Genomic DNA, 27,061 nt, shown 5'->3' with positions numbered 1-27,061 from the left:
TGAAGAAAAACTTGTACAAAAAATTCTAAGATCTTTGTTAAAGAGATTTAATGATCTCTACTATAGAAGTTTCGCTACTATAGAAGAAGCTCAGGATATCTCCACTGTGAAATTTGATGATCTTTTTACATCATTACTCACCTTTGAGATGTCTCTTAGTGATAGGTCTGAGAAGAGAAACAAGGGAACTACTTTGCAGTCTTCAATCGACAAACATTTGAATCAGGAGAGGAACCCGAAAAAAATCTTACTGATGTAATCTCCTTATTATCAAAACATTTCTCCCATATGTTGAAGAAATTTGAAAGAAGTCTGGCTTTTATTCTCTAAGAGTGGCTAAGAATGGCAATAATTTTGGGTCATTTATTCAAAGATTTCAATGTTTTAAGGACTCTAACAAACCAGGGGGAGTGATACAAATAAAGATAAAATGTTTTGATGTAGAGAATGTGAACGATTTAGTCACTATCAGCCAGAATGGCCAACATCTCTAAAGAGACAAAACAAGAGTTATGTTATGACCTTGTCTGATAAAGAGTCTGATGGCAGTAGTGATCCAAAAGAAGATGTCAAGACATTTGTCAATTGCATCTCATTTAATAGTTCTAAAGATAAACAACTCATAGATAATTTCACTATAATAAGTGGTGATGATGAAACTCATGACTTACTAATTGCATTTACCAATCGTGATCTTTACAAATAAAAATGTGAGGATGCTAAGGCTCTCCATGTTTAGAAGGGAAGGATAGAATCATTTAGTGTTGATAACACTTGCCTCATGTCTGTTATCTCTGGCTTAAAGCGTGAACTCAATTAAGTTAAAGCTAAGAAAGAGTCTATGTGTAAATCTGTAAGGATGTTAAATTCAAGAACTGATCACCTTGAACAAATCATCTCTGAAAGTAAGTTGTTCAGGGACGTTTGTGGCATTAGGTTCATTGGTTCCAGCTCGTCAAAAGGAATACAGTATTTAGACAAATGGAAATGGAAAATTGTTTCTGTCAAATAGCAAGAGCCTTGGATTTATCTAAATATCTTATGACAAGTCAATTTCGAAACAAGAATTATCTAAATAGAATGCTGTGAATATGTCACTTTTGTGGAAAAAGATGTTATATAAGACACTATTGCCAGAAGTTACATGGGTATCATAGACGTGAGAATCGTTCAAGGCTTCTTGAGTTTGTTTACAATAGAAGATTAAATTCTCCAACAGAGAAGAAAGTTTGGAAAGTCAAATCCAACTCAAATCATTGTATTGTTGTTCCTATATCTCTTCAATCTTTAACCATAGGTGATTTTTCTTTTTTTTTTTACAGTAGGTGTTCAAGGCATATGAGAGGTGAAAAGAGTTACGTTTCTGATATTAAGGTTGTTAGATCAGGTCAGGTTATGTTTGGCGATGAAGCCACAAGAAAGATTGTTGGAAAAAGAAAACTAAAATATCCCAGATTACTTATTCTTGATGATGTGATGCTGGTAGAGGGCTTAACAACAAATCTTATTAGCATAAGTCAATTGTGTCATCAGGGGCTTAATGTGATCTTTACCAAAGATGGTTGTATTGTCATAGATAATGTTAAATCTCTTGTCAAGATAGGAAAGCGCCCAATAGACGACTGTTATTTGTGGACTCCTATTGATTCAAAGCACAGTTGTCTTGTCTCTAAGCAGGATGAATCTACCTTATGGCACAAGTGTCTTGGACATGTCAGTATTAAAACTATACAGAAGACCATGATGAGAAATATTGTCATTGGCCTCCCAAATGTCAACAACTATAAAGGAGTTATAAGTGGAGAATGCCAAGTTAAGAAACAAACGAGAGTGCCTCATAAACAGGTATTCGTAACTGTTACAAATCGCATTCTTGAGTTAATTCATGTTGATCTCATAAGGCCCATGTAAATAGAAAGCCTTTGTGGGAAAAGATATGTCATGGTTTGTGTTCATGACTTTTCCAGATACACGTGGATTAAATCCATAAGAGAGAAATTTGAGTCATTTATGGGGCTCAAGGCACTGTGTCTTCAACAGTAAAGAGAGGGCTGAACATTGTCCGCATTTGTAGGGATCATGCTGGAAGTTTGAAAATAGTCAATTTGCTAAATTTTGCCACTCTGAAGGTGTACACCATGAATTCTTTTCTCTCATCACACTTCAGCAAAATGGAGTTGTTGAACGAAAAAACCACTCTATAGAAGATGGCTTGTGTTATGCTTCATGCTTATGATCTTCCTTATCATTTTTTGGTCGAAGCTCTAAGTACCGTTTGCCATACACATAACCGAATTGTGATTCTTCCTAGCACTGACTACACAAATTATGAAGTTTTGACGGGGAGAAAACCCAATGTCAAATATTTTTATACTTTGGTAATCCATGTTATATATTAACTAATCAAGATCCAAGAAAAAATGGGATTCCAAAAGTGATGAAGGAATCTTTTTAGGTATTCAACAAACAACAGAGCTTATAAGGTTTACAACGCATACAAAAAGTGTTATAGAGTCTATCAATATTGTCATAAATGATGCAAATAGAGGAAAGTTTGCTACTAAAGCAAATAAAGATGATGATGAGTTTGTTGTGATAGATGTGTGTAAATCAAAATCGATCGTTTGATCAATTGTTGATGATAATTCCTATGATATTACTGAAATTTCTGAATAGAGCACAGTCTTGGATAATAAAGATGATCAGAAGCACACCAAGCATCCTTCTAGTAGAATTTTGAAGAATCATCCTTCCAGTAATATTATAAAAAATGTTAGGTCTGGAGTTTCCACCACAAAAAAAAAAAAGGTGGATTATCTACAAATGATTGGTTATATTTGTTACACATCTCCTGTGGAACCTAAGAATACAACTGAAGCTTTAAAAGATGAGTGTTGGGTGAATGCCATGCAAGAAGAATTGATGCAATTTGAAAGACATCAGGTCTGAACATTGGTTCCTTGTCCTGTTTCAGCAAATGTCATTGGCACCAAATGGATCTTCAAGAATAAATTTGATGCAGACAGAATGGTTACAAGAAATAAAAGCTTGTTTGATTGCTCAAAGATATTTTCAAATTTAGGGTGTTGACTATGATGAGACATTTGCCCTTGAGGCTCACTTGGAAGCAATTAGACTTTTGCTAAGTATTTCTTGTCTGCTAAAGTTAAAACTTTATCAGATGGATGTTAAGAGTGTCTTCCTTAATGGGTACTTAAATGAAGAAGTTTAGGTTGAATGGAAACAATTAGACTTTTGCTAAGTATTTCTTGTCTGCTAAAGTTAAAACTTTATCAGATGGATGTTAAAAGTGTCTTCCTTAATGGGTACTTGAATGAAGAAGTTTAGGTTGAACAACCTAAATGTTTTGTTGATCCAGTTCATCTTGATCATGTCTACAAGCTACAAAAGCTCTGTATGGTCTGAAATAAGCTCCTCATGTTTGATATGATCACTTATCTGAATTTCTTCTTAAGCAGGGATATGTGAGAGGAGAAGTTGACAAAACGCGGTTTGTGAGGAAAGAAAAATGGAGTCTTATGATTGCTCAAGTTTATATGGATGATATAGTGTTTAGAGGAATGTCTCAGCATCTTATAGATCTTTTTGTCAATCAAATGCAAACTGGATTTGAAATGAGTTTGGTGGATGAACTGATGTATTTCATGAGGTTTCAGATCAAGCAGCTTAAGGATGGAATATTCATCTCCTAGAGCAAATATGCAAAAGACCTGGTAAAAAAAATAGGGCTTGAAAAGGCTCGTACAAAGAGAACTCCTACTCCTACATATGTTAAAATGTCTAAAGACTTTGATGGGCCTTGTGTTGATGAGAGTTCGTACCTAAGCATTATTAGGAGTTTACTCTACCTCACTGCTAGCAAGCCAGATATTGCTTTTGTTGTAGGAGTTTGTGCCAGATATCAAGCTAAACCTAAAGTAAGTCACTTGTTAGGTGCTAAATGGATCATCAAATACATTAATGGTGTAGGAATGTGCACTTGCATAGTAGAAGTAAAACAGGTCTTTAGTACTCAAATTATGCTAATTTATAAGGAATAAGCATGCAAATAAATGTAAAAGAAAAGTTAGAGAATACAACCTATGTAGCTCCAAATTGACCACCAATTCCGCTTCAATCTCCTCACGAACCGGCTGTGAACCACCACGAGAGTCTTCCCAACTATTCTCCAACCTTAGAATGGGATAGTGGGATCCAGTGAGTGACTAAAATAAGGATGAATTTAGTATAGAAATTGAGAGAGAATTGAGGACTTAATTTCTAAAACTCTTTTAGAATCACTAAATTGCCAAGACAAATTTGTTTTTCAAACTTGAAATTAACCAGCGAAGAAAAATTAATCTCTATCAAACAATCCTATTTATAGATCAATTACATGCAATTCATGCAAAATTGAGTTAACCAAATTTTGACACTTCAAAAAATGCGCTCAATTTAGTGGGATAAGTGGCATTTTGTGGAATCAACACTCTGTCAAATGAATTAATAACTAATTCACTAAAAATTGGTGTTGGATTTATGTCCTAAAACTCGTAGTTTATAAATTAATAAACATATTATGTTTTGTTTTTTAATAAAGTTGTTATTGAAATTGTAATCTTGAATCTAATAAACTAAGGTCCTGAGGCTATTTAATGTAGTTTGAACTTTATGTAGTGACATAAATGTGGATCAAGTTCAAATATATAGCCAAAATGGTCTATAATATGTGAATGAGGTTAGGCGCCTTATTCTGGGGACACTATGGATGCGGCCCACTTTGTAGTTAGTACAAACGATGTGATCCTAAATCGTTCATATAGAAATATGCGACTGGGGGCATCCTATGCAATGAGTTTGCATAAGACTGAACCAAGAAATAGTCACCTTTTATGTTCTAAATGTCGCTTTATGTATAAAACTGACTATTTCGTTAATTGATGACCTAGGTAACTTAATCTTAATCCTGAGCTAACTATGAACTCATGTTCACTCGGAATTATCCTTAGAACTGTATAGGTGAGGGCAGTTCATTATCGCTGGCCCCCATTTCAGGGGTAAGATCAAGTGGATAGCTGGGAACATAGGGTACAAGACGGAATTCACTCCTACCCGTTATAAGGATAGTAGATAGGTTGTTCCCTTTAGTACTGAATCCAGGTCTTGAACAAGGGGTCCCACCCTCTCCTTGGCCTGAGAGGGGTTTGGTTTATAGGTTGGACCTTAAACCAATTGTTCATTAGAGGATTAGTGGAACTTAAGGAACAAGATGTAGTCTTGAGGGTAAAACGGTTTTTATGACCCAGCCGAGATTACGAACAACCTGTGAAGGATTAGCTTACTAATCATGGTTATATCAAATGGACACAAATATATCTATAGTTAGGGGCTGTCTCTTATACACATCTAGATGTGTATAAGAGACAGGTATGAGCCCATGATCTATAGGTTCATTAGGTTCCCCTACTAGCTCATATGGAATAAACTTAGAATAGTATGATAGAATAATTCGAATTGTTCGAATTAGATGAAGAGAGAGAAACTGACAAGTATATGTGATATAGTAGTTGGTTTTCAATTTAGAGATGCAGCTTTAATATTTAAATGTGATTTAAATATCAAGAATATGAATACGTTCATTTTCGGAAGCTTGGAAATAATGAAAATGGTCAAAGATAAAAAGTTAAAGAGTTGACTTTTGACTATGAAAAGTCAAACTTTGACCGACCTTATATTCAAATGTGATTTGAATTTCGAAAAAATGAATACGGATTTAGGCTCGGGAGGTCAAAATTAGTCAACATGGAAAAAAATCATAAAATGTCAAAATGTTGACTTTTTGGTCAAAGTACTATTTTGCCCTTTGACTAAAGTTAGTGGGAAAATCTAAACTTTTGTTGGATAATTCCACTAACAAAATAGTGGGCTAGGTGTTGACTTATAGTGGAGACATTAAGCCCACTTAAATAGTAGATTCTAGGTGTTGGGTTTTTATGGATTTGTTTCATGCAAATGTTGCATGGTTTTTTTCTATAAAATGGGCTTTCAATTATGGATGAAAGACTTTTGCCATTTTTTGCAAAAATAGTTTTCAAAATTTGGGCTGAAAAAAAAAAACTCTTTTCTTTTAGTGAAGTTCAAAAAAAAAAAAAGAAAACCCAAACAAAAAGAAAATCCATTTCTTTTTCCATCTCTTTCTCTCTCTCGGTGTTCTTCATCCATTGGGTCCCACAATCCGGTTCTAAGTCCAAAGGATAGTAGGTCAACTCTAGTGGTGGTTCGGAAGAGTTCGGGTCGAGATTTAGCGAGGAAAAGTGTTTCAGGAGCTTCAAAGCTAATTTTAATTACTGTTTTTTCCTTCAATTGCAAGCTAATTTCCTTTAAATTAAAAGCAATTAGAGTGTAATTAGGTCCTTTTTTGTTACGTGTCTCGTGTTCCATCAGTTGGATTTTTCCACTAAAAATCATTCTTGGATCTTTCCACTAAGTGAAGTCAACATTTTTACTTTCGACTATTTTGAAGTTAACATTTGACTTTAGTCAAATTTTAATTCAAAACTAATTTTGAAATTTCCCACTTAGTGAAGTCAACTTTTGACCTTTGACCTTCAAAGCTTGGTGAAGTCAACATTTGACTTTGGCTGACTTTGATTAATTCCATTTAATTCAAAACATTAATTTTAAATTACATTAATATTAAATAATTTAATTAATTTAATTTAACATTCAAACATTAAATCCAACACTAATTCTGATGAATCCTTATTTATAGTTTTGATATTTAAATCTTATTTAAATATCTCCAACTCTCTCTTTATCATTCAATTCCCAATTGAATTATACATGTTAAATATATCACTTATATTTAACATTTATTCCATAATTCGAATATGAACACTTGAACTCACTCGTCACACTGTTCTAAGGTTTAGTCTAATATGAGCTAGTATGGAGACCTAATGGACCTACAGATCATGAGCTCTAACAATTCGAGATTAACTGGCTAAACAGCCTAATTAACCAACATTCGTTAACTACCGAGACACTCCACTAAAGCCTAGTAGCTACGCTCTTCTCACTGTAGATATATTTTTATCCATATGATTTAACCATGATTAGTAAGTTGATTCTTCACAGGTTGTTCATAATTACTATTGGGTCAAAATTATCGTTTTACCCCTGTAATACATCTTGCTCCTTAAGTCTCCACTGATCCACTAATGAACAATTTATTTGTGGTCTTACCACTAAATCGAGTCCCTCTCAGTCATAGAGAGGGTGAGGCCCCTTGTTTAAGACTAGGAATCAATACTTAAGGGAACAACCTTTCTACTAACCTTGAAATCGAGTATGAGTGATTTCTATCTTGTAGGATTATATCCCCAGCTATCTACTCGATCGTACCCCTAAAATGGGAGGCTTATTGAGTCGGCGCTATTGAGTCACTCTCACCCATGCAGATTAAAGGATAATCTCGAATAGACAGGAGTTTATAGTTAGCTTAAGATTAAGATCGAGTTACCTTAAGTCATCAAATTGAAATAGTCAGTTTTAACAATAAATGGTATTAAAAGAAAATTGATTATTTCATGGTCCGATCTTATGTAAACTTCTTTTGCATAGGACGCCCCCACTTGCATGTCTTTACATGAACGATTCAGGTTCACATCATTCGTATTATGTACAAAGTGGGTCGTATCCATAATGTTTTCAAGATAATGTACCCAGTGTTATCCCTATACTTATAGACCATTTTGGCTATATACTCAAACTCGATCCACTTTTATGTCTCTACATAAAGTTCAAGTATTCGTTAGTTTATTGGATTTAGGCTTTTACAAGTGCAGTTTACATATTCAATAACAACTTTACTGAATATACCTCAATAACATCTTTATTGAAAAATAGAATATGTTTAATGTTTATAAACTACGAGTTTTAGGACATACAACCCAACAAATGGTGCATGTGAGTATCATTTTCTGTACTCTTTTGACATTAACAGTCGAATATGTTGCTGCAGGAAGTAGTTGAACTTAACTTCTCTAGATGAAGCAAATGCTCAAAGAATACGATGTCGCGCAAAATGCTATAACATTATACTGTGACAACTTGAGTGCCATAAATATTTCTAAGAATTCAGTCCAACACAGTAGAACAAACATATTGACATCAAACACCATTTTATCTGAAGAATTGGTAAAAAGTAAATAAATCGTCTTGGAAAATATTCGAACTGAATATCAAATTGCTGACATCTTCACAAAGGCACTAGATGAATTAAATAGTTTGAGGCTCTTCGTGCTACCTTGGGTCTTTGCATAATTGATTCGCATCAACTAATCAAGTTCTACAAGTGGGCTGCAAAGGGATTAAGGCCCATTTCTCATAAGCATGACACGTGGCATGATGCTTGTGCATGCCGAGGGGCTGATCAAGGTAAGCTGAAAAATATTTATTGTTTGGTTTTTCATAATAACTCCTATCAATTGTGTTTTGGTAGTAAAGAAGTTTTTGAATTTTTGCATGCCTATGATCTTTTCAACTTCCCCTATGTTCGTGGTTTCTCTCTGGTGGTTGCAAACAAAATGGTGAGTACACGAAGAGGAACTCATACTCTTGAACTAAAACTGGTACGCTACAAAGAAAAGGCAAATAGAAAGAAGATCATTGAATCTTTTGATGAAATTGTTCTGACAAATTTTGTGGAAATTTAATCACATTTCAAACACTAATGTTGAGATCTTAAGTCAAGATAATGTTGTTCCTTCTCCTGGTGTTGAAATTGAGCTTTCCCATCTTCCATCTAATCTTCAGAACCCTACAGGTAATGATCCCCTTCTTGTTGACTCTGGAAATGAAAATGTTACTGTAGCTAGGGATGACATGCATGTTGTGTCTATAGAACAAACACGAATTGATAAAAATAGAGTAAATGGGTCTAGGGTTTTTGAAAATACAGATTCTTCAAAAGATAAATTAACTAAAAGCAGTCCAACTATGTTGGGTGTTGAGTTCAATATCGATGAACAATTCATAATGTTGAAACTATTGAGGTTAGGGCTCTAAATGTGTTTTCGAATGATATTAAATTTGGGGGTGTTGAATGAATCTAGGGTGTTGAAAAGGAAGATGATCATGGGATCTCAGAAAGTTTGAATGACAAAAGTAACTCAAGTAAGGCAAGTTCTTAAAATGAAACTAAAAATAGTATGTTGATAAGGCTTGGAAGATTAAAAATACATCTAAGGAAGAAGCAAGTAAGAGCTCCTTATGTTCTACTGATGAATCTTTTGATAACAATGTATAGATTAGTCAGTTAAAGCAAAAAGATAAGCAAAAGGGTGTTGGCGAAGGTTTCGGTTCCTCGAAGCCAAGTGCTTAGAATGCAATTGTTTCTAACTCAGAACAGGTTGATGAAGAAGAAAATGTGTTAGAAAAAGATCTTCAGGATATGCTAGATAAGGATATTCAGAAAATTGAGACCAAGAGAATAGTGGAAAAGAAAGATGTTCTAACCATGCTTTTAAATGGTATATTATTCCACTCTGAGGATAGTTCTAAGATGTGGAAGTTTGTAGTAAACAGGAGAGTTGTTGTTGAAAGAGATCTCTCTAAACAAGCACAAGACTATCTAGAGATTATGAATTTACTTATGAAGGATGATATTGTTCGCTTTGTGTTGAACCTTGGACCGTACTACCCACAATTGGTTCATGAATTTTATGTAAATCTCTGTCACCGGTCTGATAATAAAGGCAAAGCCCAGATTACAAAGAGGTCCATGTGAGGGGGCATTTCTTTGTGTTATCAGCCTCTCTCATTAACAAGTTTCTAAATCTCCAAGTTCTTGAAAATGTCACTGAATAACGATCGTCTATGTCTGATCTTGTTTTTAAACTCACAGGGGAGTCAAACGTGTTTGACCCAAGAAAGGTCAATTGCCTTGCTCTAATCTCAACATGAAATATATGTTGCTTCATGAGATATAGATTGAGAATTTGTGCCCTTCTTCTCACAAATTTGGTCTCTCTACTACTTTGGCAAGTCTTCTGTATCATATTGGGACAGGGGCAAAATTCAACTTGAAGGAAACACTAACTGAGGGAGAGATCCTTGAGTGGAAGTAAGATCGACCCAAATTTTCATTTTTCATTGAATATAAGTTTTACATAAATAAGAACAATATATGCATTTACTTAAATTATAGCATGCAATGATAAAGAAAAACTCAGGGTTTCAGAAACCCTTACCTTTGAAGACTACTCTTCAAGAACTGCCTCAAGCAAAGTCACGAACGGATCTCCTTCTCCAAAAAGGGACACCACCACTTGAGAACCCTTTGTTACTCTTGGGACAAAGGATTCAAGCAAGAGTTGTGGGATTTGATTGAATTCTTGGAAGAGAGAAGGAGATGGAGAGGAGGAGAGGGAAGAGAAGAACTTTTCTTCTCGGTAAATTTTTCCAGAGAGAACCATTCACTCATAGAAAATTAAGGAAGAAGATGAATCTCCAACCACATCATTCTTTCGCAACCCACATAAATTAACTGAGAGAATAGGGAGAGGGAGTTGTAACTCCTTCCCTTTAATTAATTTAAATTAAATTAATAATATATATATATATACACACACACACTATATGTATCAAATATAACACATAGCATATAGTTTTATATTGCATCAAATACAACATAACCTGTAGATTTTATTTTCTCTCAACAATACTTGGCATTTAATATAAATCACGTTTATATTAAATTCACTTATATGAATCACATTCATATAATTGATATTTGAATCATATTCAAATATTTACTTCCTCTCAACTTATTTATGGAATTTAATATAAATCATATTTATATTAAATTAATTACATGAATTTCATTTATATAATTAGTATTTGAATCATATTCAAATTTCTCTCATATTACCTTATAATGTATCAAATACATTATATTAATTATATCACATATATAATTAATTTAATTAATTATGTCATACATATAATTAATTCCTTTAATTAATTCGAACGCTTCAAATTAATCCAAAATTAATTCTCTGTTGAGCTACAGAGTGGACTTTATCAACCTGTAGATTGAAGCTCCAACGGTACTCAGATAATTAATTAAACTCTTTAATTAAATTACCCAACATCTTTTAACTGTCGGTCATTCCACTAAAGACTGACATCTGCACTCTTTGCACTACAGATAAATTTTTGTGTTCATTGAATATAACCAATGAACAGTGTAATGACCCTTCACAAATTGCTCGTAAGTACAACTGGGGCAAAATGGTACATCTAACTCCTTAAGTACCATTGATCCCTCTAATGAACAATAAGTCATAGTCCAACTATGACCAAGTCCCTCTTGGGCTAGGAGAGAGTGTGGCCAATATGTTCAAGACTCGGAATACGCCCTTAAGGGGGCAATTTATCTACTTACCCCTGTATCAGATAAAAAGTGAATTTCGTCTTGTGTAGTTGTGTTCCCAATTCCCCAGTCAGACGAATCCCCAAATGGTAGACTTGTTGAGTTGGAAAACTGGCCACTCTCACCCATACAAATCAAAAGACTGCCTTCATAAATAGGAATTCACAACTCACTTAGGATTCAGGTCATGTCACCTATGGTCATCCTAGTGAAATGTAACTATTATTAAAGGCATTATATAAAAAGACTAATCATTTCGTGGCCCGATCTTATAAAAACCCTTTGTATAGGATACCCCACTCACATATCTTTACATGAATGATCAAGATCAAATCTTTTGTAGCACTTTACAACACTTGTAATACCTACAAAGCGGGTCGTATTTGTAGAGTCACAAGGATAAGATACCCAGCCTTATCCATCTACTATAGACCGTTTAGGTTATTATTTAGACAAGATCCACTTGTATGTCTCTACATACTTGTTTAAATTACATGAAATAACCTTAGATCTTAGTTTATTGGATTGAGTATATGCTTATAAAATAACACTTATTTTATTAATAACAATATGTTATACAAAGTTTACAAGTTATGAGATTACAAAGAGATTTAGGACACCAATCCCAACACAACTATGTGTCTTTATCCTTAATCAAACTAAACGTCATATTTCTTCTCAAGCCACCAAAGTTCCCTTATGTTTTCCTAGACTTATTTGTGGAATTCTACTCGCTCAAAAGCCTAATCTTCTACTAGACTCATACTTTCTAGGACCTCATCTCCCTACTCTATCCTTCAGCTACAGATTGTATCAGGAAAAACATGTTCCTGACCTAGTTCAGACTAATGTCCCTGTGACTGAAAGTGGTCTAATTAGAAAGTTGCTTCTGACTCCATGCGAAAAAGGTGATGGATGTACTGGCAATTGAATCAAAAGATCTTGGTGTTTTGGCCTAGAATATCTCTGCTCGCGAAAATGAGGTGGTTGATATGTTGAATTTTCTTCGTAGTGCTTTGGATAGTCCTAATCAGGGTGGAAGCTCTAATGCACAGGATGATGATGTGGATGAGTATTGATGGCTGCTTGTCTACTCTTATCCTCTTTAGGCTTTTTTTTTAAGCATGGCAAAAAAACAGGGAAGAAGTGAAATATGTGATAGAGTTGTTGCTTTTGTTGTGGTGGTTTATATATATATATAGTCTATTTTTGCTGTTGTTTTAAATGGTGTGATTTGTGTTGGGTTTTATGTCCTAGAACTCGTGGTTTGTAAATAATAGAACTTATTCTGAAAATTCAATAAGTTGTTATTGAATAGATGTTTCGCTTATTAGAAATCCAATAAACCTAGAAGTCTCTTGACTATTACATGAGTACTTGAACTTTATATGGAGACATAAAAGTTGATCAGGTTCGAGTAAATAGTCAAAATGATCTATAGTATATGAATAAGGTTGGGTGCCTTATTCTGGTAACACTATTGGATGCGGTCTGCTCTGTAGTTGTTACAAAGAGTTGTAAAGTGCTACAAACGAAGTGATCCTAATTCGTTCATGTTATGACATGAGGAGTGAGAGTGTCTTTGTGCAAAAGGGTTTGTACAAGATCAGACCATGAAATCAGTCACTCTTACTTTATAACGTTGTTTACTGTTTGAGACTAACTTTTCAAAGTGATGACCTAGGTAACTTGACCTTAATCCTAAGCTAACTATGAATTTCTATTTATTCGGGATTATTCTTAGATTTTTATAGAGGATTGACTCAACAATGCCGACTCGATAACCTCCCATTTCAGGAGTAAGACTGGATAGATAGTTGGAGACATAAGGTGCAAGACAGAATTCACTCCTACTCGCTGTTAAGGATAGTAGAGAGGTTGTTCCCTTAAGTGCTGATTCTAGGTCTTGAACAAGGGGTCTCACTCTCTCATTGGCCTAAGAGGGACTCGGTTTTGTTGATTGGATCACAAGACAATTGTTCATTAGAGGATCAGTGGGACTTAAGGAACAAGAGGTAATTTCAGGGATAAAACAGAGATTCGACCCAGCCGTTATTACGAACAATCTGTGAAGGGTTAACTTACTAATCATGGTTATATCGAGTGGACATAATATATCTACAGTGAGGGGAGTTCAACTATAGGCTTTAGTGGAGTGGCCCATTAGTTAACAAATGGGGGTTAATTTGGACTATGAGTTTAGCCAATTAATCTTGGATCGTTGGAGCTCATGACCTGTAGGTTCGCGAGGTCCCCCTACTAGCTCGGAAATAGATTAGCTCTAGAGTAGCGTGATAAGTTAATTTGAAACGATCAAATTAGAATTAAACAGAATTGGAGAATTAATATTTAAATATGATTTAAATATATGAAGGTAGAATTGTGTAAAAATTAATTTATATTTGATATTAAATTAATTAGAATTATTTAAATTGTTTAAATAATTATTTATTAATTTTCTTAGATAAATTAATTTATGAAATTAATTTTATAAAATTAATAATATTTTCAATTTAGAAAATAAATTGATTTATGAAATCAATTTTTTGAAAAGTTGAAAAAGAAGAAAAACACAAAATGAAATTTGAGTTTTTCCATTATCTTCTTCAAGTAGCTCACCCATAACCCACCATCTTCAAGTATCAATTACTCCAAGCATGAGTTGCATCTCATGCATCTATCTTCCTTGCATGATGGTCTGCAATATATTGAAGAGATTGGAGTGAATTTGAGGCAATGCAATCGATGGATTTTTTCTGAAAAATTCGGTTGAAGGTGTTCTTCAAGGTGGGTTGCTGCTGTGAGTTCTCCTAATTCCCTTAATTCAAGCTTATTTTGAGTCCCACAACTCAATCTAGAGTATCAAGAGGTAAAGAAGATCTTGGGGGTGGTCTACAACAAGATTCGGAGAGATTTGCAGCTAGAAATCAAGATTTTAAAGGTTCTACAAAGGTATGACTTGAAACCCATTTATTTCTGTAAAAGCATGCTTTAGTTTCTGCCAAAATTAATGAATTAGAGTACTTAATGATCCTTGTAACTTCCGCTGCGTGATGATACAATCTAAAAGTTTGTCTCTCAGATTGTTATGTTTTGTTTCTATAACATTGTGCTTCTGCTTGTCTGACAATGTTGATTAATTTTGTTTGTTGTCGATGCTTAAAAAATATTACCAATTGGAGAGTTTGATAGATATTATGTGGTTGGCAATATTTGTTAAGTACCTCAGAGGCAATATTTGTTTAAGTATCGCAGATGTTATTTAAGTTGTCTTTGCATTTGTGGTTTTCTAGCAAAGGGATGTTCTATGAAAATTCAAATTCTGCAAAATACTTTCCTTATCAGGTTTTTCTTTCTGCATCATTATTTTTCGATTCTTTTCCTTTCAATATGCGACTGCTATGGAAGTTAGGGCTGCTCGTATGTGTTTCCGCCGTACATATTTATAGGACAATTAGTCCTCTGGTTCGAGTTGGCCATTTTATTTTGTGTGAAGCTTGTGCTTGAAATAAAACAACTTAGTGTGTATTTAGTCACAATCGCAATGTATTGACTTAGTTGAATCTCTTGAGGATGTACTTTGTGTTCCTCACATCGAGGGTAAGAAGATCCTTTTTAAAAGGGATTCTCAACCTTAGGGAGACCCTAAGCCATTCGAACAAGACTTTGTTCTTAGAAGGAAAGATACAATACGAGTGAGAAGGAATCTCATGACTTAAGGGACTTCAAGTCTTATAGAGATGGAGTCTTAGAGCCTGAGATTTACTTTACTGATAATATTATGAGTGATAAAGTAATAAAGGGAGAGCCTAAGACACTGTGAGAAGGAGTCTTACACCTAGGGGGAGCCTAGCTTATTAGTTGAGTGATAAAGTTGTACGAGAGTCACTGTAATTATACATCTATTCCAGATAAGTACTGCATTGTAATTGCTTGTCAATGATATTAGTGAAGCTATCTTTCCTAGGCACATTGCCTCCAGACATAAGTGTTTTACACCGAACTAGATTACCAACCTCTAGTGTTATTTTATATATTATGCATATTTGATAATTGTCTTGTGAAATGCTATAACAATGCTCGTAACATAGTTAACTTGCAGTAGATACCTTCTTACCTTCTTTTCAAATCTAAATAGCATAACATGAAAAATACCTAAACCTACTATTTTCTGCAAAAATAGCTAAACACATATGTCAGCGAAATATTATAATTTCATTGTGATGGAAGTATCGTTGTAGAGTTTCACACTTGTAAACTCCTGTACATGAAGGAAGATAAATCTGCTAGTATAATTCAAATAAAAATCTACATAGAAACTCTTCTTGGGATCAATACTAGTAAAACAATGATAATTGTAAAGGCATTTCTTTTTCTGCTTTTCTGGATATACATATAAGAGAGATATAATGGGAAAGAAATCTTCCAACCTCTCTTCTAAAATTGAGGTAGCTAAAAATTTAATACTAAACATTTTTAGCTATTTCTCATTTTGGTTTATTTTTATTAGCTATTCCTCTAAGAACAACAAGCAAAGCCATCAATTATAAGAAACTACATTTACTTTTTTGAAACAAAATCTGCAATAAGAAATTAAGAAAAAATAATAATAATTTGTAACTTAATGCATTTCTCTCAGTATCATTTTCTATTTATACATTACTCAATTTTGATTTTTTTAATACACATATATTATTTTTTTACATTTGAAATAAGTTTAAAAAATTAAGTATATTTTAAAATTTTCTCTCATATACCGATATATAAATATTTTTAGAAAAATACTTTTTTCGTCTATTGGTTCTGGATCTAGTTTCCTTTGGTCCCTAAATTTCAAAATATTACACTTTTAGTCTTTAAGCTTTAACTTTGATTTCCATGTAGTTCTTAAGTTTCAAAATGTTATAATTAGTATCTTTCATAATTGTCTTTTTTATTAAGTTTGAGTTGAGTTTTTCTTTTAAGTCGGCTATATTTCGATCATCAATGACAATACCACGTTTGGCCACATGGTCATATTTTTAATTAGCTAACACTACAAAATCCATAAAGTTATTGCCAAAGAACACCATCGATCAATCGATGTGAATATTCCAAACTTGTAAACATGAGGTATTTTTGTTACTTGCCGACACTATAATAAGTAAAATTCACTAACACTCCTCACACCCCAAACTTATACCTCTAGTTGAAAATTATTTTGGTTGGAGATTTCATACACCAAACAAAAAGTATTCTTAAAGAGTGAAAGATTTAAACCACATGCTTTTTAATCGTCAACACATCAATATGTTAGTTTAGTTATACTCTGATGCTAAGAGCAACGAATATTTTGATATTTTGGTAAAAGATATAAACATGTGACAAAATGGAGAGCGTTGAAAAATTGAGTTATTCGTAGATACAATTGTTAAAGTTATTACTCAAAATTCCTATTTTAGAATGGTTTCACCATTTTCTGGAAAATAGAAATTATGAGATTATCATCAACATCAACGTCATGGGGATGGTTGAAATTCAGCCCAATATTCAACCCCAAATTCCTTGCTCAGTGCCGCAATCGGATCTTTCCCACCATTCATAATCACACAACGTTATCTCCCATGCCCAATTTCTCCTCCGCCATCTCCGCCCCCCGCCGGCGCCTCCGGGGGGTCATCTTCGACATGGACGGAACCCTAACTGTACCCGTCATCGATTTCGCCGCTATGTATCAATCTGTGCTTGGCGCTGAGGAGTATGTCAGAATTAAAGCTCTCAATCCATCCGGAATCGACATTTTGCACATTATTCAGAACTGGGCACCCGAGAAACAGCGGAGGGCGTATGAGGTAATCGCCGATTTTGAGCGTCAGGGAATTGATCGCCTTCAAATTATGCCCGGTCAGTATTGGGCTGGCTTGTATACCTTCTTTTCCCCCAAACTTTATCCTGTGTTTGTTTCTGATCGCTAACGCCTTTGTCTTCACAGCTTAAATAGATGGGAGATTTTACTCGTCAGATTCCATGTTACTTATAATGTCAGAAGTTAGGTCTTTGGTTATCTCAACCAAATTCTTGATGATTGTACATGCAGGTGCTGCAGAGCTTTGTACCTTTCTTGATTCCAAGAATATAAGGTTAACAAATCTCTCCTTCTTCCTTCACTGTCTGTCAGCTCTTACCTTGAATGTAGTTGAGCTGCTGTTCTCTCATGGATCATGTGCAGATATGTTCATGTTACATAATTAATAGATTGTGGTTAAATTACAAATTTTGGTTCCTATTGTTTGAATAAAGTTAGAGTTTAGTTAAAGTTTGAATTTAGTCCCAGTCGTTTTTAACTAACTTTATCTCAAATTTGCAATTTAACTCAAGATGGTAGAGTCATACCCCACCTCCTATTTAGACAAAACACACATGGTGCTGCCTTTTAATTTATCTGGAAAGAAAAAGAAAAATAGAAGTAAGAGGGAGAAGAAGAAAAGATAAAGATCCAACATTATGTGCTTCTTTTTAATTTATCTAGTATTGTCTCACTAGAAGTCTTGAATATCATTATGTCTTGTGAATTTGTAAATTTAAAAGAAAAAAAAAATGATAAAGTGAAATTTCTCAATTCACTGCTTATGGGTTTAAAACAGACTAATATGATCAATTTGTGTCTACTCTGTGGTTCAATTTTTTTAGTATCTAAAAAAGAATTAAAGATGATAAACAGCAAACTTTTGCACATTGATGTGCATATGCATGTGGTAATACCTTTTTTTCTGTCTCCCTTTTGTGTATTTATAATGTTAATATGTATTATCCTGTGCTACATGTCAGGAGGGGACTAATTACTCGCAATATAAAGGAAGCTGTTGATATTTTCCACGAGCGTTTTGGTGTAAGTTTGATTTTTCTTTTGAGGCTATCTGCAAATTATAATTACAATTGACAGCTATCTGTTAGGTTTTTAATTTGCAGGCTTGCGACTGTATTCTTATCTTGTTATGTTTTGGAATTGGAGTAACTTGAGCTTTTAGGATGTTGCCTGTTCAAAGAGAGTGAAACCTAAAATATGTAGATCAAAGTTTTAATTTCCCAAAGTACAATTGCAATAGAATGAGGGATTATGATCATGAGATTTCTCCTTATCACAACTACAATAATGCATTTTCTTAGAGCTTACAATACTCTACTAATGCTTTCATCCTCATTCAACTGGTTGGCACTTGATTGATGTCTTGTTCAGCCATCCCTTCAGCTTTGACAAATTTAAAACCTTCTTAGGACTTTTAGTACATAGGAAATTCCAGTCTCTAAGAAGGTCCCTCTCTTGATGTTTCACCCTTTGTTATTATTTTCATAAACTGGCTGTATTGCATGTCTTTAGTTATTGCAAATTTTCTCGGTAGATTGATTTCTATGGGCTTTGGCCTTAGAAATTGTATTTCTAACTTCTGCAGACATCTGGGCATTAGGATATAACTCTAATTCACGTTATGTGAAAATTTTGGTTTCTATTCACCTTCTTTATATTCGTCTCTCAAACATACATACCATTTCTTGCGTAATAGGATTTGGGAAGATAGATGCCCAAGAAAGAGTGAAACCTTCATGTGGGAGCTTAGCTAATGATGGGTAGTAAGCTATCCAAGACAGAAGCCAAAAAAAAGGAACGTTTATCTCTTCTTGCCCCCTCCATGATGTTGCATCATGTGTGTATTTGAACTGGAGACAGGAAACCACCTTCGATTTCATTGTCAATTGGCCTCTTAATTTTGCAATCCTGTCTTCAAGTTTGGATAGTTTGTCCATCTGAATCCCCTTTATTTTCTTGCTCCTTGGAGCTGTATCCGCTCTGGAAGCAAGCTAAAGTCCTTTGGTTGAATTTTGCCGGAGCTTTTCTTTGGACTTCATGCAGCGAAAGATCTAAATGACCTCCTTTGATTAGGAAGAATCTCTCGTTTTTAGGGATCAAATCACTTTTTCAGATATCTCTTTGTTGTAAACTTATAGTTTTACTTCTGTTTGTTCCAAGATATGCACATGGCAGTAGGTTCGTATTATATATTTTCTGCGTATCCTTATTTTATTTCTTAATGAAACTGCTTCCTATAAGAAAATTAAACTCTTTCTCATGTTTTTTTTATTGCAGTGGACATTTCGTCCAGCCTTAAGCAGGGAATTTGGTTCTTATAAACCCAATCCCGCTCCCTTACTTCATATCTGCTCTTCTTGGAATGTCCTGCCTAATGAAGTAATTATGATTGGCGACAGCCTTCGAGATGACGTGAGTGTATATTTTTCTTCCGTGTTTTTTGATCATAACAGTCATTCGGTTTTCAACTGCTATTACTCTTTTCTAGTCCATTCTTTCATACTGATACTATACATGGAATCATCATTACCAAGTGAGAACGTAAGATGATAGCATTGACTTCCTATCTTATAATTCAGGTTGGATGTGGCAAGGGAGCAGGAGCTTTCACATGTTTGCTAGATGAAACAGGAAGGTACAACTCGGAGCATTTTGCCAACTTGGATCTCGAGCCAGATTTTAAAGTATCGACGCTCGGTGAAGTTCTTCATCTTTTGGATTCAAATTTTGACTTGATCCCATGAATGTCAAGAAAAGGCAAAATAAGTTCCAAGTTGTCTAGTGATTTTTAGAAGGTTTGGGACTGAAAACCAGGGATGCTGGTTGTTGGTTCTTGTAATTTCAACATTTAAATGGTGTGAACAAGGTTGATGGTACATAGGTGATTCCTGTAGTTTCTTATAATTTATGGCTTTGCTTCTTGTTGTTCTTCAGTTGTATTCATATGAGATCACATCAAGCAAGGCTGTTGCATTAGTAAGCAACATAATTGCAATCTACTATTTTATTTTATAGCAACCATCTCTCTGTGTATTAATTTTGTCCCTTTGTCAGAACTATTCTATGGTCAGATGGTACAGAAATTTTAGGTGCATTAAGAAATCAATTTTTACGCTCAGCTTTTAAGTTAATTTAATCCAACTTAATTCTCGACAAGTATTGAGTTATTATCTTCTATTTGATTTCTTTTTAATTTATCTTCTAATTTTAACAATAAGCAGGTAAAATTAAATTTTGGTCGGTTAAAATTCACTTTTTTGATAAGTAATAATTGTTATGAAAATTGTGGAGCACAACGGGAATACGGATATGAAAAATATAATATAATAATATTTATATAATAATAATAATAATAATAAATAAATAAAAGCTAAAATTATAAAATAAAATAACTAGAACATAAAAATAACCAAGATAATGAAATTGGATAATATGGAAATTGGTAGAAGTGGAATCGGTAAAGTAGCAACTAGGATGTGGATTTACATAGACACCAAGCATAAATAACTACATGACACATGGACAACATGAATGGTGACACATGGCTTTTGGGACACTAAGCAATGAGCATCTATTTTCTATTATAATATTCATAATACTCCCCCTTAGATGCTCATACATATATATATACATACATATACATATATATACATACATATACATATATACATACATACATATATATACATACATATACATATATATACATACATATATGATATAATGTGCTTCGAGAGTACATGTTTCATATAATACATACTCCTAAAAAAATACAATATATTTACTCTCCTCATGAAAACATTACTTAAGATCTTTGAGTTGCCGCATTCCAATATTGTGCACTAATGTTTCAAAAGTTACGGTTGGTAATGCCTTTGTAAATAAGTCTGTCAAGTTATCCTTCGAACAAATTTGTTGTACAGTGAGGTCATCATTTCTTCAAGATCATGAGTGTAGAAAAGCTTCAGTGAAATATGTTTTGTTCTATCTCCTTTAATATATCCATTTTTTATTTAGGCTATGCAAGTTGTGTTGTCTTCGTATAATATTGTTGGAAGGTTTTTATTAGAAGACAAGTCACACGTTTTATGAATTTGCTGAGTCATTGACCTTAGCCATATACATTCTCGACTAGCCTCGTGAATTGCAATAACTTCAGCATAATTTGAGGAAGTGACCGTTATAGTCTATTTCACCTATCGCCATGATATAGCAATTCCTTCATATGTGAATAGATAACCTATTTGAGATCTAGTTTTATATGGATCAGATAAATATCCAGAATTTGCATAACCAACTAGATCAAAATTTGATTTATTTGAATAAAACAAACTCATATTGATTATTCCTCGAAGATAACTGAGTATATGTTTAATTCTGTTCCAATGTATTTTTGTAGGAGAATAACTATATCTAACTAATAAATTTACTGAAAATGCAATATCTGATATTGTATTATTAGCAAGATACATAAGTGCACCAATTGCACTAAGATATGGTACTTCAGGACCAAGAAGTTCTTCATTATCTTCTCGAGGTCGAAATATATCTTTCTTTATATCTAATGAACGGACTTCCATTGGAACATTTAATAGATGTGCTTTGTACATATAAAATCTTTTCAAAATTTTTCCAGTATAAGTTGACTGGTGAATAAATATTTCATCTGCTAAATGCTCAATTTGCAAACCAAGAAAAAATTTTGTTTTTTCGAGATCTTTCATCTCAAATTCTTTCTAAAGATATTCTATTGCCTTTGAAAGTTCTTCAGGAGTTCCAATTATATTCAAGTCATCAACATATATAGTTATAATAGCAAATCCTGATTGTGATTTCTTTATAAAAACACACGGACATATTGGACTATTTTGATATCCTTCTTTCAATAAATATCTATTCAGGCGATTGTACCACATTCGTCCTGATTGTTTCAATCCATTCCCGGGAATTTGATGTATATATTTCAGGTATCTTAAATCCTTATGGGATTCTCACATAAATATTGTTGGGAATGTCTTAGAATTCGCAGTTCGTATTAAACATTCTATTTTATCAATAAACAATGACTTGTTGATTTTGCATCTTATTATGAGAATCTAATAAACACATCCTTTGGCTATAATCTGAATACTGTAACTTTATGTAGTGACATAAACAGGATCAAGTTGACATTATATAGCCTAAATGGTCTAATAAGTATATGGATGAAATTGGGTATCTCATCCTGGTAACACTATTTAATGCGGCCCACTCTGTAGTTGTTACAAGAAGTTGTAAGGTACTACAAACAATGTGATCCACAAATCGTTCAAATTGAGACATGAGAGTGGGGGCATCCTATGCAATGAGTTTGCATATAGACTGGACCATGAAAATAGTCACTTTTCTTTATAACGACCGTTTACTGTTAAAACTGACTACTTCATTGATTATATAACATAGGTTAACTCGATCTTAATCCTAAGCTAGCTATGAACTCCTGTTTGTTCGGGATTATCCTTTGATCTGCAAACGGTGAGAGTAGACCAACAGCACTGCTCAATAAGCTTACCATTTTGGGGATAAGACCGGATGAATAGTTGGGGACATAGCCTTGCAAGATGGAATTCACTCCTATCCTATTTAAGGTTAATAGATAGGTTGTTTTCTTAAGTATTGACTTCAGGTCTTGAACAATCGGGACCCCGCCTTCTCATGATAGAGAAAGGATTTGATTCATAGAGATTATGAATCAGGATTGTTCATTAGAGGATCAGTAGGAACTTAAGGAACAAGATGTATTCACATGGGTAAAACGGTATTTTTGACCTAGCTGGATCACGAACAACCTGTGAATGATCGACTTACTGATTATGGTTATTAAGTGGACATAATATATCTACGGTGAGGGAAGTTCAACTAGGGCTATAATGGAGTGTCCCATTAGTTAACGAATGGGGGGTTCGATCGGACTAATGAATTTAGCTGATTAATCTTGAATCGTTGAAGCCCATGATCTGTAGGTCCGCGAGGTCCCCCTACTAGCTCGTAAATGAATAAGCTTTAGGGTAACTTAAGAAATTAATTTGAAATGTTTAAATTGAACGGAACAGAGAATAATTTTATATATATATATATATTTTAAATATGATTTAAATATATGAGGATGATTATTGTACATAAATTAATTTAATATTTGATATTAAATTAATTAATATTTTAAATTAATTTATGAAATTAATTTAAGAAAATCATTTTTGAATTAAAATGGTTTTTAAGTCATTTTATATTTTAAAAGAAAAATGGAAAATCGTTTTGCATGGTTGCATAAAATGGAGATTGAATTTTCTCCATTACCTTCATCTTCATGCTCACACAAAAGCCATTATCCTCTCTACATTAATTCTCCAAGCCAAGCTGCAAGTCATGCACTCCACTTCTTTGCATGTTCATCTACTATATATAAAGAAGATTGGAGTCATTTGAGAATAATGAATGCATAATTTTTTTAGAGAAAAATTTCTGTGAGCAGAGACTATCTTCTTTGTCCGGCAGCTGTGAGTACTTCTTGGTTCTTCACTTCTTCAAGCTGTTCTTGAGTCCCACAACTCTACCTAAAGCTCCAAGAGGATAGTAGGGAAGGCTTTGAGGTGGTTCACGGTGATATCAAGTGAAGATTGTTGCTGTACACATGGTTTCTTGGAGAGTTCATCAAAGGTATGATCTTAAAACCCACTTTTTAGAAAAGCATGCTTTAGTTTCTACCAAAATTAGTGAATTTGAATGTTTGTGGATCCTTGATACTTCCGCTGCATGTTATTTAACTCTTTCAAATATCATTATCAAAAACCCATATAAATATATTATGACTATATCCATAAGATGCATATCCAGACTTTTATACACAGTCAAGCCAATTAAATATCTTAATGTAATTACATCCACCACCGGAGAATACGTCTCCTCAAAATCAATACCAAGTCTTTGTGAAAAATCTTGTGCAACTAATCTTGCTTTATATCTAGTGACCACATTATTTTCATTTCTTTTCCTCACAAATACTCATTTGTATCCTTCAGGCTTAACACCTTCTGGTGTTCGGACTACTCTAAAATCCTGACGTTTTGAAAGTGAGTTTAATTCTGCCTCGATTGTTTTTTCCACTGAAACCAATATTTTCTATGTCGACATTCTTCAACAAATTTTGGTTCAGGATCCTTATTTTTAGATATAATATCAAGAGCAACATCATACGCAAAAATGTTGTCAATAATTGCATTAGTTCAATTCCATCTTTTCCTTGTCTTGACATAGTTTATTGAAATCTTATTATTATATTTAAGTATTTCACCTTCCTCACTAGTCATGTCGATGATTTCTTTATGGGTATTTACATCCTCAACCAAGTCTTTTTCACTATTAATTATTTTTCGTTTTCGAGGATTTTTATCTTTAGAACCCATTGATCTACCATGCTTCTGGCGTGTTCCAGACTCATTAGTGACAACTTGTTGTGTTGGGATATCAATTTTTTATGAAAAATTTGCAACTGGTATATGTGACTTAATTATTTTTTTTGTATCTATAAATGCATCTGGTAATTGATTTGCTATATTTTGCAAATGAATTATTTTCTCAACTTCAAGTTCACATTGATCTACACTACTATAAAATCTACATTACTTGACACTTGTAGTTGTTAATTACTTGACGTTTCTGTGGAAAAAAGGTCAAATAATATGATTTTGGACAAAAAAATGTCAAGTGAAAGGATTAAGAAAGCGGAGATTGATGGAATATTTCAGATATTTTCACGTGAACCTTTACTTCATATGATTTTCATGTCAAGTATAAGAAGCTCTTACTTGACATTTTTTTCGTGTCAAGTAAAAGGGTTAAAAAAGCGGAGATTGACGGAATATTTCGGATATTTTCATGCGAACCTTTACTTGACATGATTTTCGTGTCAAGTAATATAAGGTCGTACTTGACACGTTTCACGTGTCAAGTATAAGAAGCTCTTACTTGACATTTTTTTCATGTCAAGTAAAAGGGTTAAAAAAGCGGAGATTGACGGAATATTTTGGATATTTAATAGACCTCCAATTTGGTAGACGATCATATAGCATTTGATAGGCGATCGTATAGAAACTAGTAAGCGATCGTGTAGTTTCGGGTAAGCGATCGCGGGGTTTTTGTGGGTTATCGTATAGTGTTACTCAGCGATCGTGTAGTAGAGCTAAGTGATTGTGTAGTCAAGCTCAGCGATCGTGTAGCATTTGGTAGACGATCGTATAGCATTGGGTAAGCGATCGTATAGCATTTTGTTACTCAATGATCATGTAGTAGAGCTAAGCGATCGTGTAGCCGAGCTCAGCGATCGTGTAGCATTTAGTAGGCGATCGTCTAGTGTCACTCAGCAATCATGTAGCAGAGCTAAGCGATCGTGTAGCTAAGCTCAGCGATCGTGTAGCATTTGGTAGGCGATCGTATAGAATTTTGTTACTCAGCGATCGTGTAGCAAAGCTAAGTGATCGTGTAGCCGAGCTCAGCAATCATGTAGCATTTGGTAGGCGATCGTATAATATTTTGTTACTCAGCGATCATGTAGCCGAGCTCATTGATCGTGTATCATTTGGTAGGCGATCATTTAGTGTTACTCAGCGATCGTGTAGTAGAGCTAAGCGATCGTGTAGCCGAGCTCAACGATTGAGTAGCATTTGGTAGACAATTGTATAGCATTGGGTAGGCGATCGTATAGCATTTTGTTACTCAGCGATCGTGTAGCCGAGCTCAGCAATCGTGTAGCATTTTGGTAGGCGATGTCTCAGTGTAACTCAAACAAATCGTGCTGTAGCATAGCTAAGCAATATGTAGAGCACTTTATTTTTACTCAACAATCGGTGTAGGAAACTTTATTTTCATTTACCCTCTCAAATTTAAAAACTCTTTTCTCTCCTTCTTTACTTTACTCAAGCGATCGTGTAGAGACACTATTTTTTTATTTCCTCCCTCTCCCATTTTTCTTTCCCTCTCAAATTTGATTTCCTTCCTACCAAAATTATCAAAATTTCCCTCTCTCTCGTTTTCAATTTCCCTCTCTTAAATTAAAAACTCTTTCTCTCTTCATTCACCATCTCACTCATGACTTTCCCCTTCCCCATTTTTTTTCTATTTTCCATGCGCCCGAGAGCCTCTACAACCATGTCGTCAGCCTTCATTTCTTCCCTCACCTCCATTTGGGCCACTATTATAAGTTTTTCATTTCGTCGTCTGCTCAGCCGTCTGCCAACCCTCATTCCTCGTCGTCTGCTCAGCTCCTTCCCCATCTGCTCACTGTGCCAGCCGGCCAGCTATGCACGTCGTTCGCGAGTCTTCAACCCTGTCCAAATTTGTAGCTGAACGCCCCCAACCGTTCCGTCGCTACACAGTCGCGCCCAGATCTATAGCCGAACGCTTTTCGTCCCTTCCGTCGCTTTCAGCCACCACCCAGATCTGTAGTCGAACGTCTCAATTGCTTTCGTTGCTTCAGTCAAGTTGGTCTAGCCAAATCCACTTGTCATCGTCGAGGTTGTCCACGTCTATGTTGAGGTCTAACTTTGTAATAGATCTAATCAAGTGTGGGCTTCACTCTATCTCATCAGATCTATACTCCATCTCGCTGGAATCTTGTATTTTTAGGTATGGTTTTAGTAAGTTTGGTGAGTTTTGATTACTTTAGTGGGTTTCTTGGAAATTTTTGAATATCCATAAGTTTTTTTTACCCAAATTGATTGATGCTCTTTGTGATTTGGCTTTAG

At 34.2% G+C, this 27,061-nt stretch overlaps 1 protein-coding gene across 1 annotated transcript; it reads left to right on the top strand.

Annotated features, from left to right (window-relative positions):
* The first annotated feature begins 16,857 nt into the window (after positions 1 to 16,857).
* LOC120070337 (haloacid dehalogenase-like hydrolase domain-containing protein At2g33255) lies at positions 16,858 to 20,070 on the top strand. Its single transcript, XM_039022268.1, has 5 exons — positions 16,858 to 17,320; positions 17,514 to 17,556; positions 18,245 to 18,305; positions 19,560 to 19,694; positions 19,862 to 20,070. The coding sequence occupies exons 1-5, from the start codon at positions 16,912 to 16,914 to the stop codon at positions 20,024 to 20,026; spliced, it is 813 nt and encodes a 270-aa protein (XP_038878196.1). The 5' UTR covers positions 16,858 to 16,911; the 3' UTR covers positions 20,027 to 20,070.
* Positions 20,071 to 27,061: the final 6,991 nt, after the last annotated feature.

This window comes from Benincasa hispida, chromosome 1 (genome assembly GCF_009727055.1).
Source record: "Benincasa hispida cultivar B227 chromosome 1, ASM972705v1, whole genome shotgun sequence".
Lineage (NCBI taxonomy): Eukaryota > Viridiplantae > Streptophyta > Magnoliopsida > Cucurbitales > Cucurbitaceae > Benincasa > Benincasa hispida.
Note: the sequence above shows the minus strand (reverse complement) of the source record. Positions and strands in the feature narration are given on the sequence as shown.

Excerpts from the sequence above, each read along its gene's own strand:
- LOC120070337 (XM_039022268.1), top strand. The coding sequence starts at position 16,912 with ATGAGATTATCATCAACATCAACGTCATGGGGATGGTTGAAATTCAGC. Across the intron at positions 17,321-17,513 it reads TCGCCTTCAAATTATGCCCG|GTGCTGCAGAGCTTTGTACC; the intron begins GTCAGTATTGGG and ends TTGTACATGCAG. Across the intron at positions 18,306-19,559 it reads TTTTCCACGAGCGTTTTGGT|TGGACATTTCGTCCAGCCTT; the intron begins GTAAGTTTGATT and ends TTTTTATTGCAG.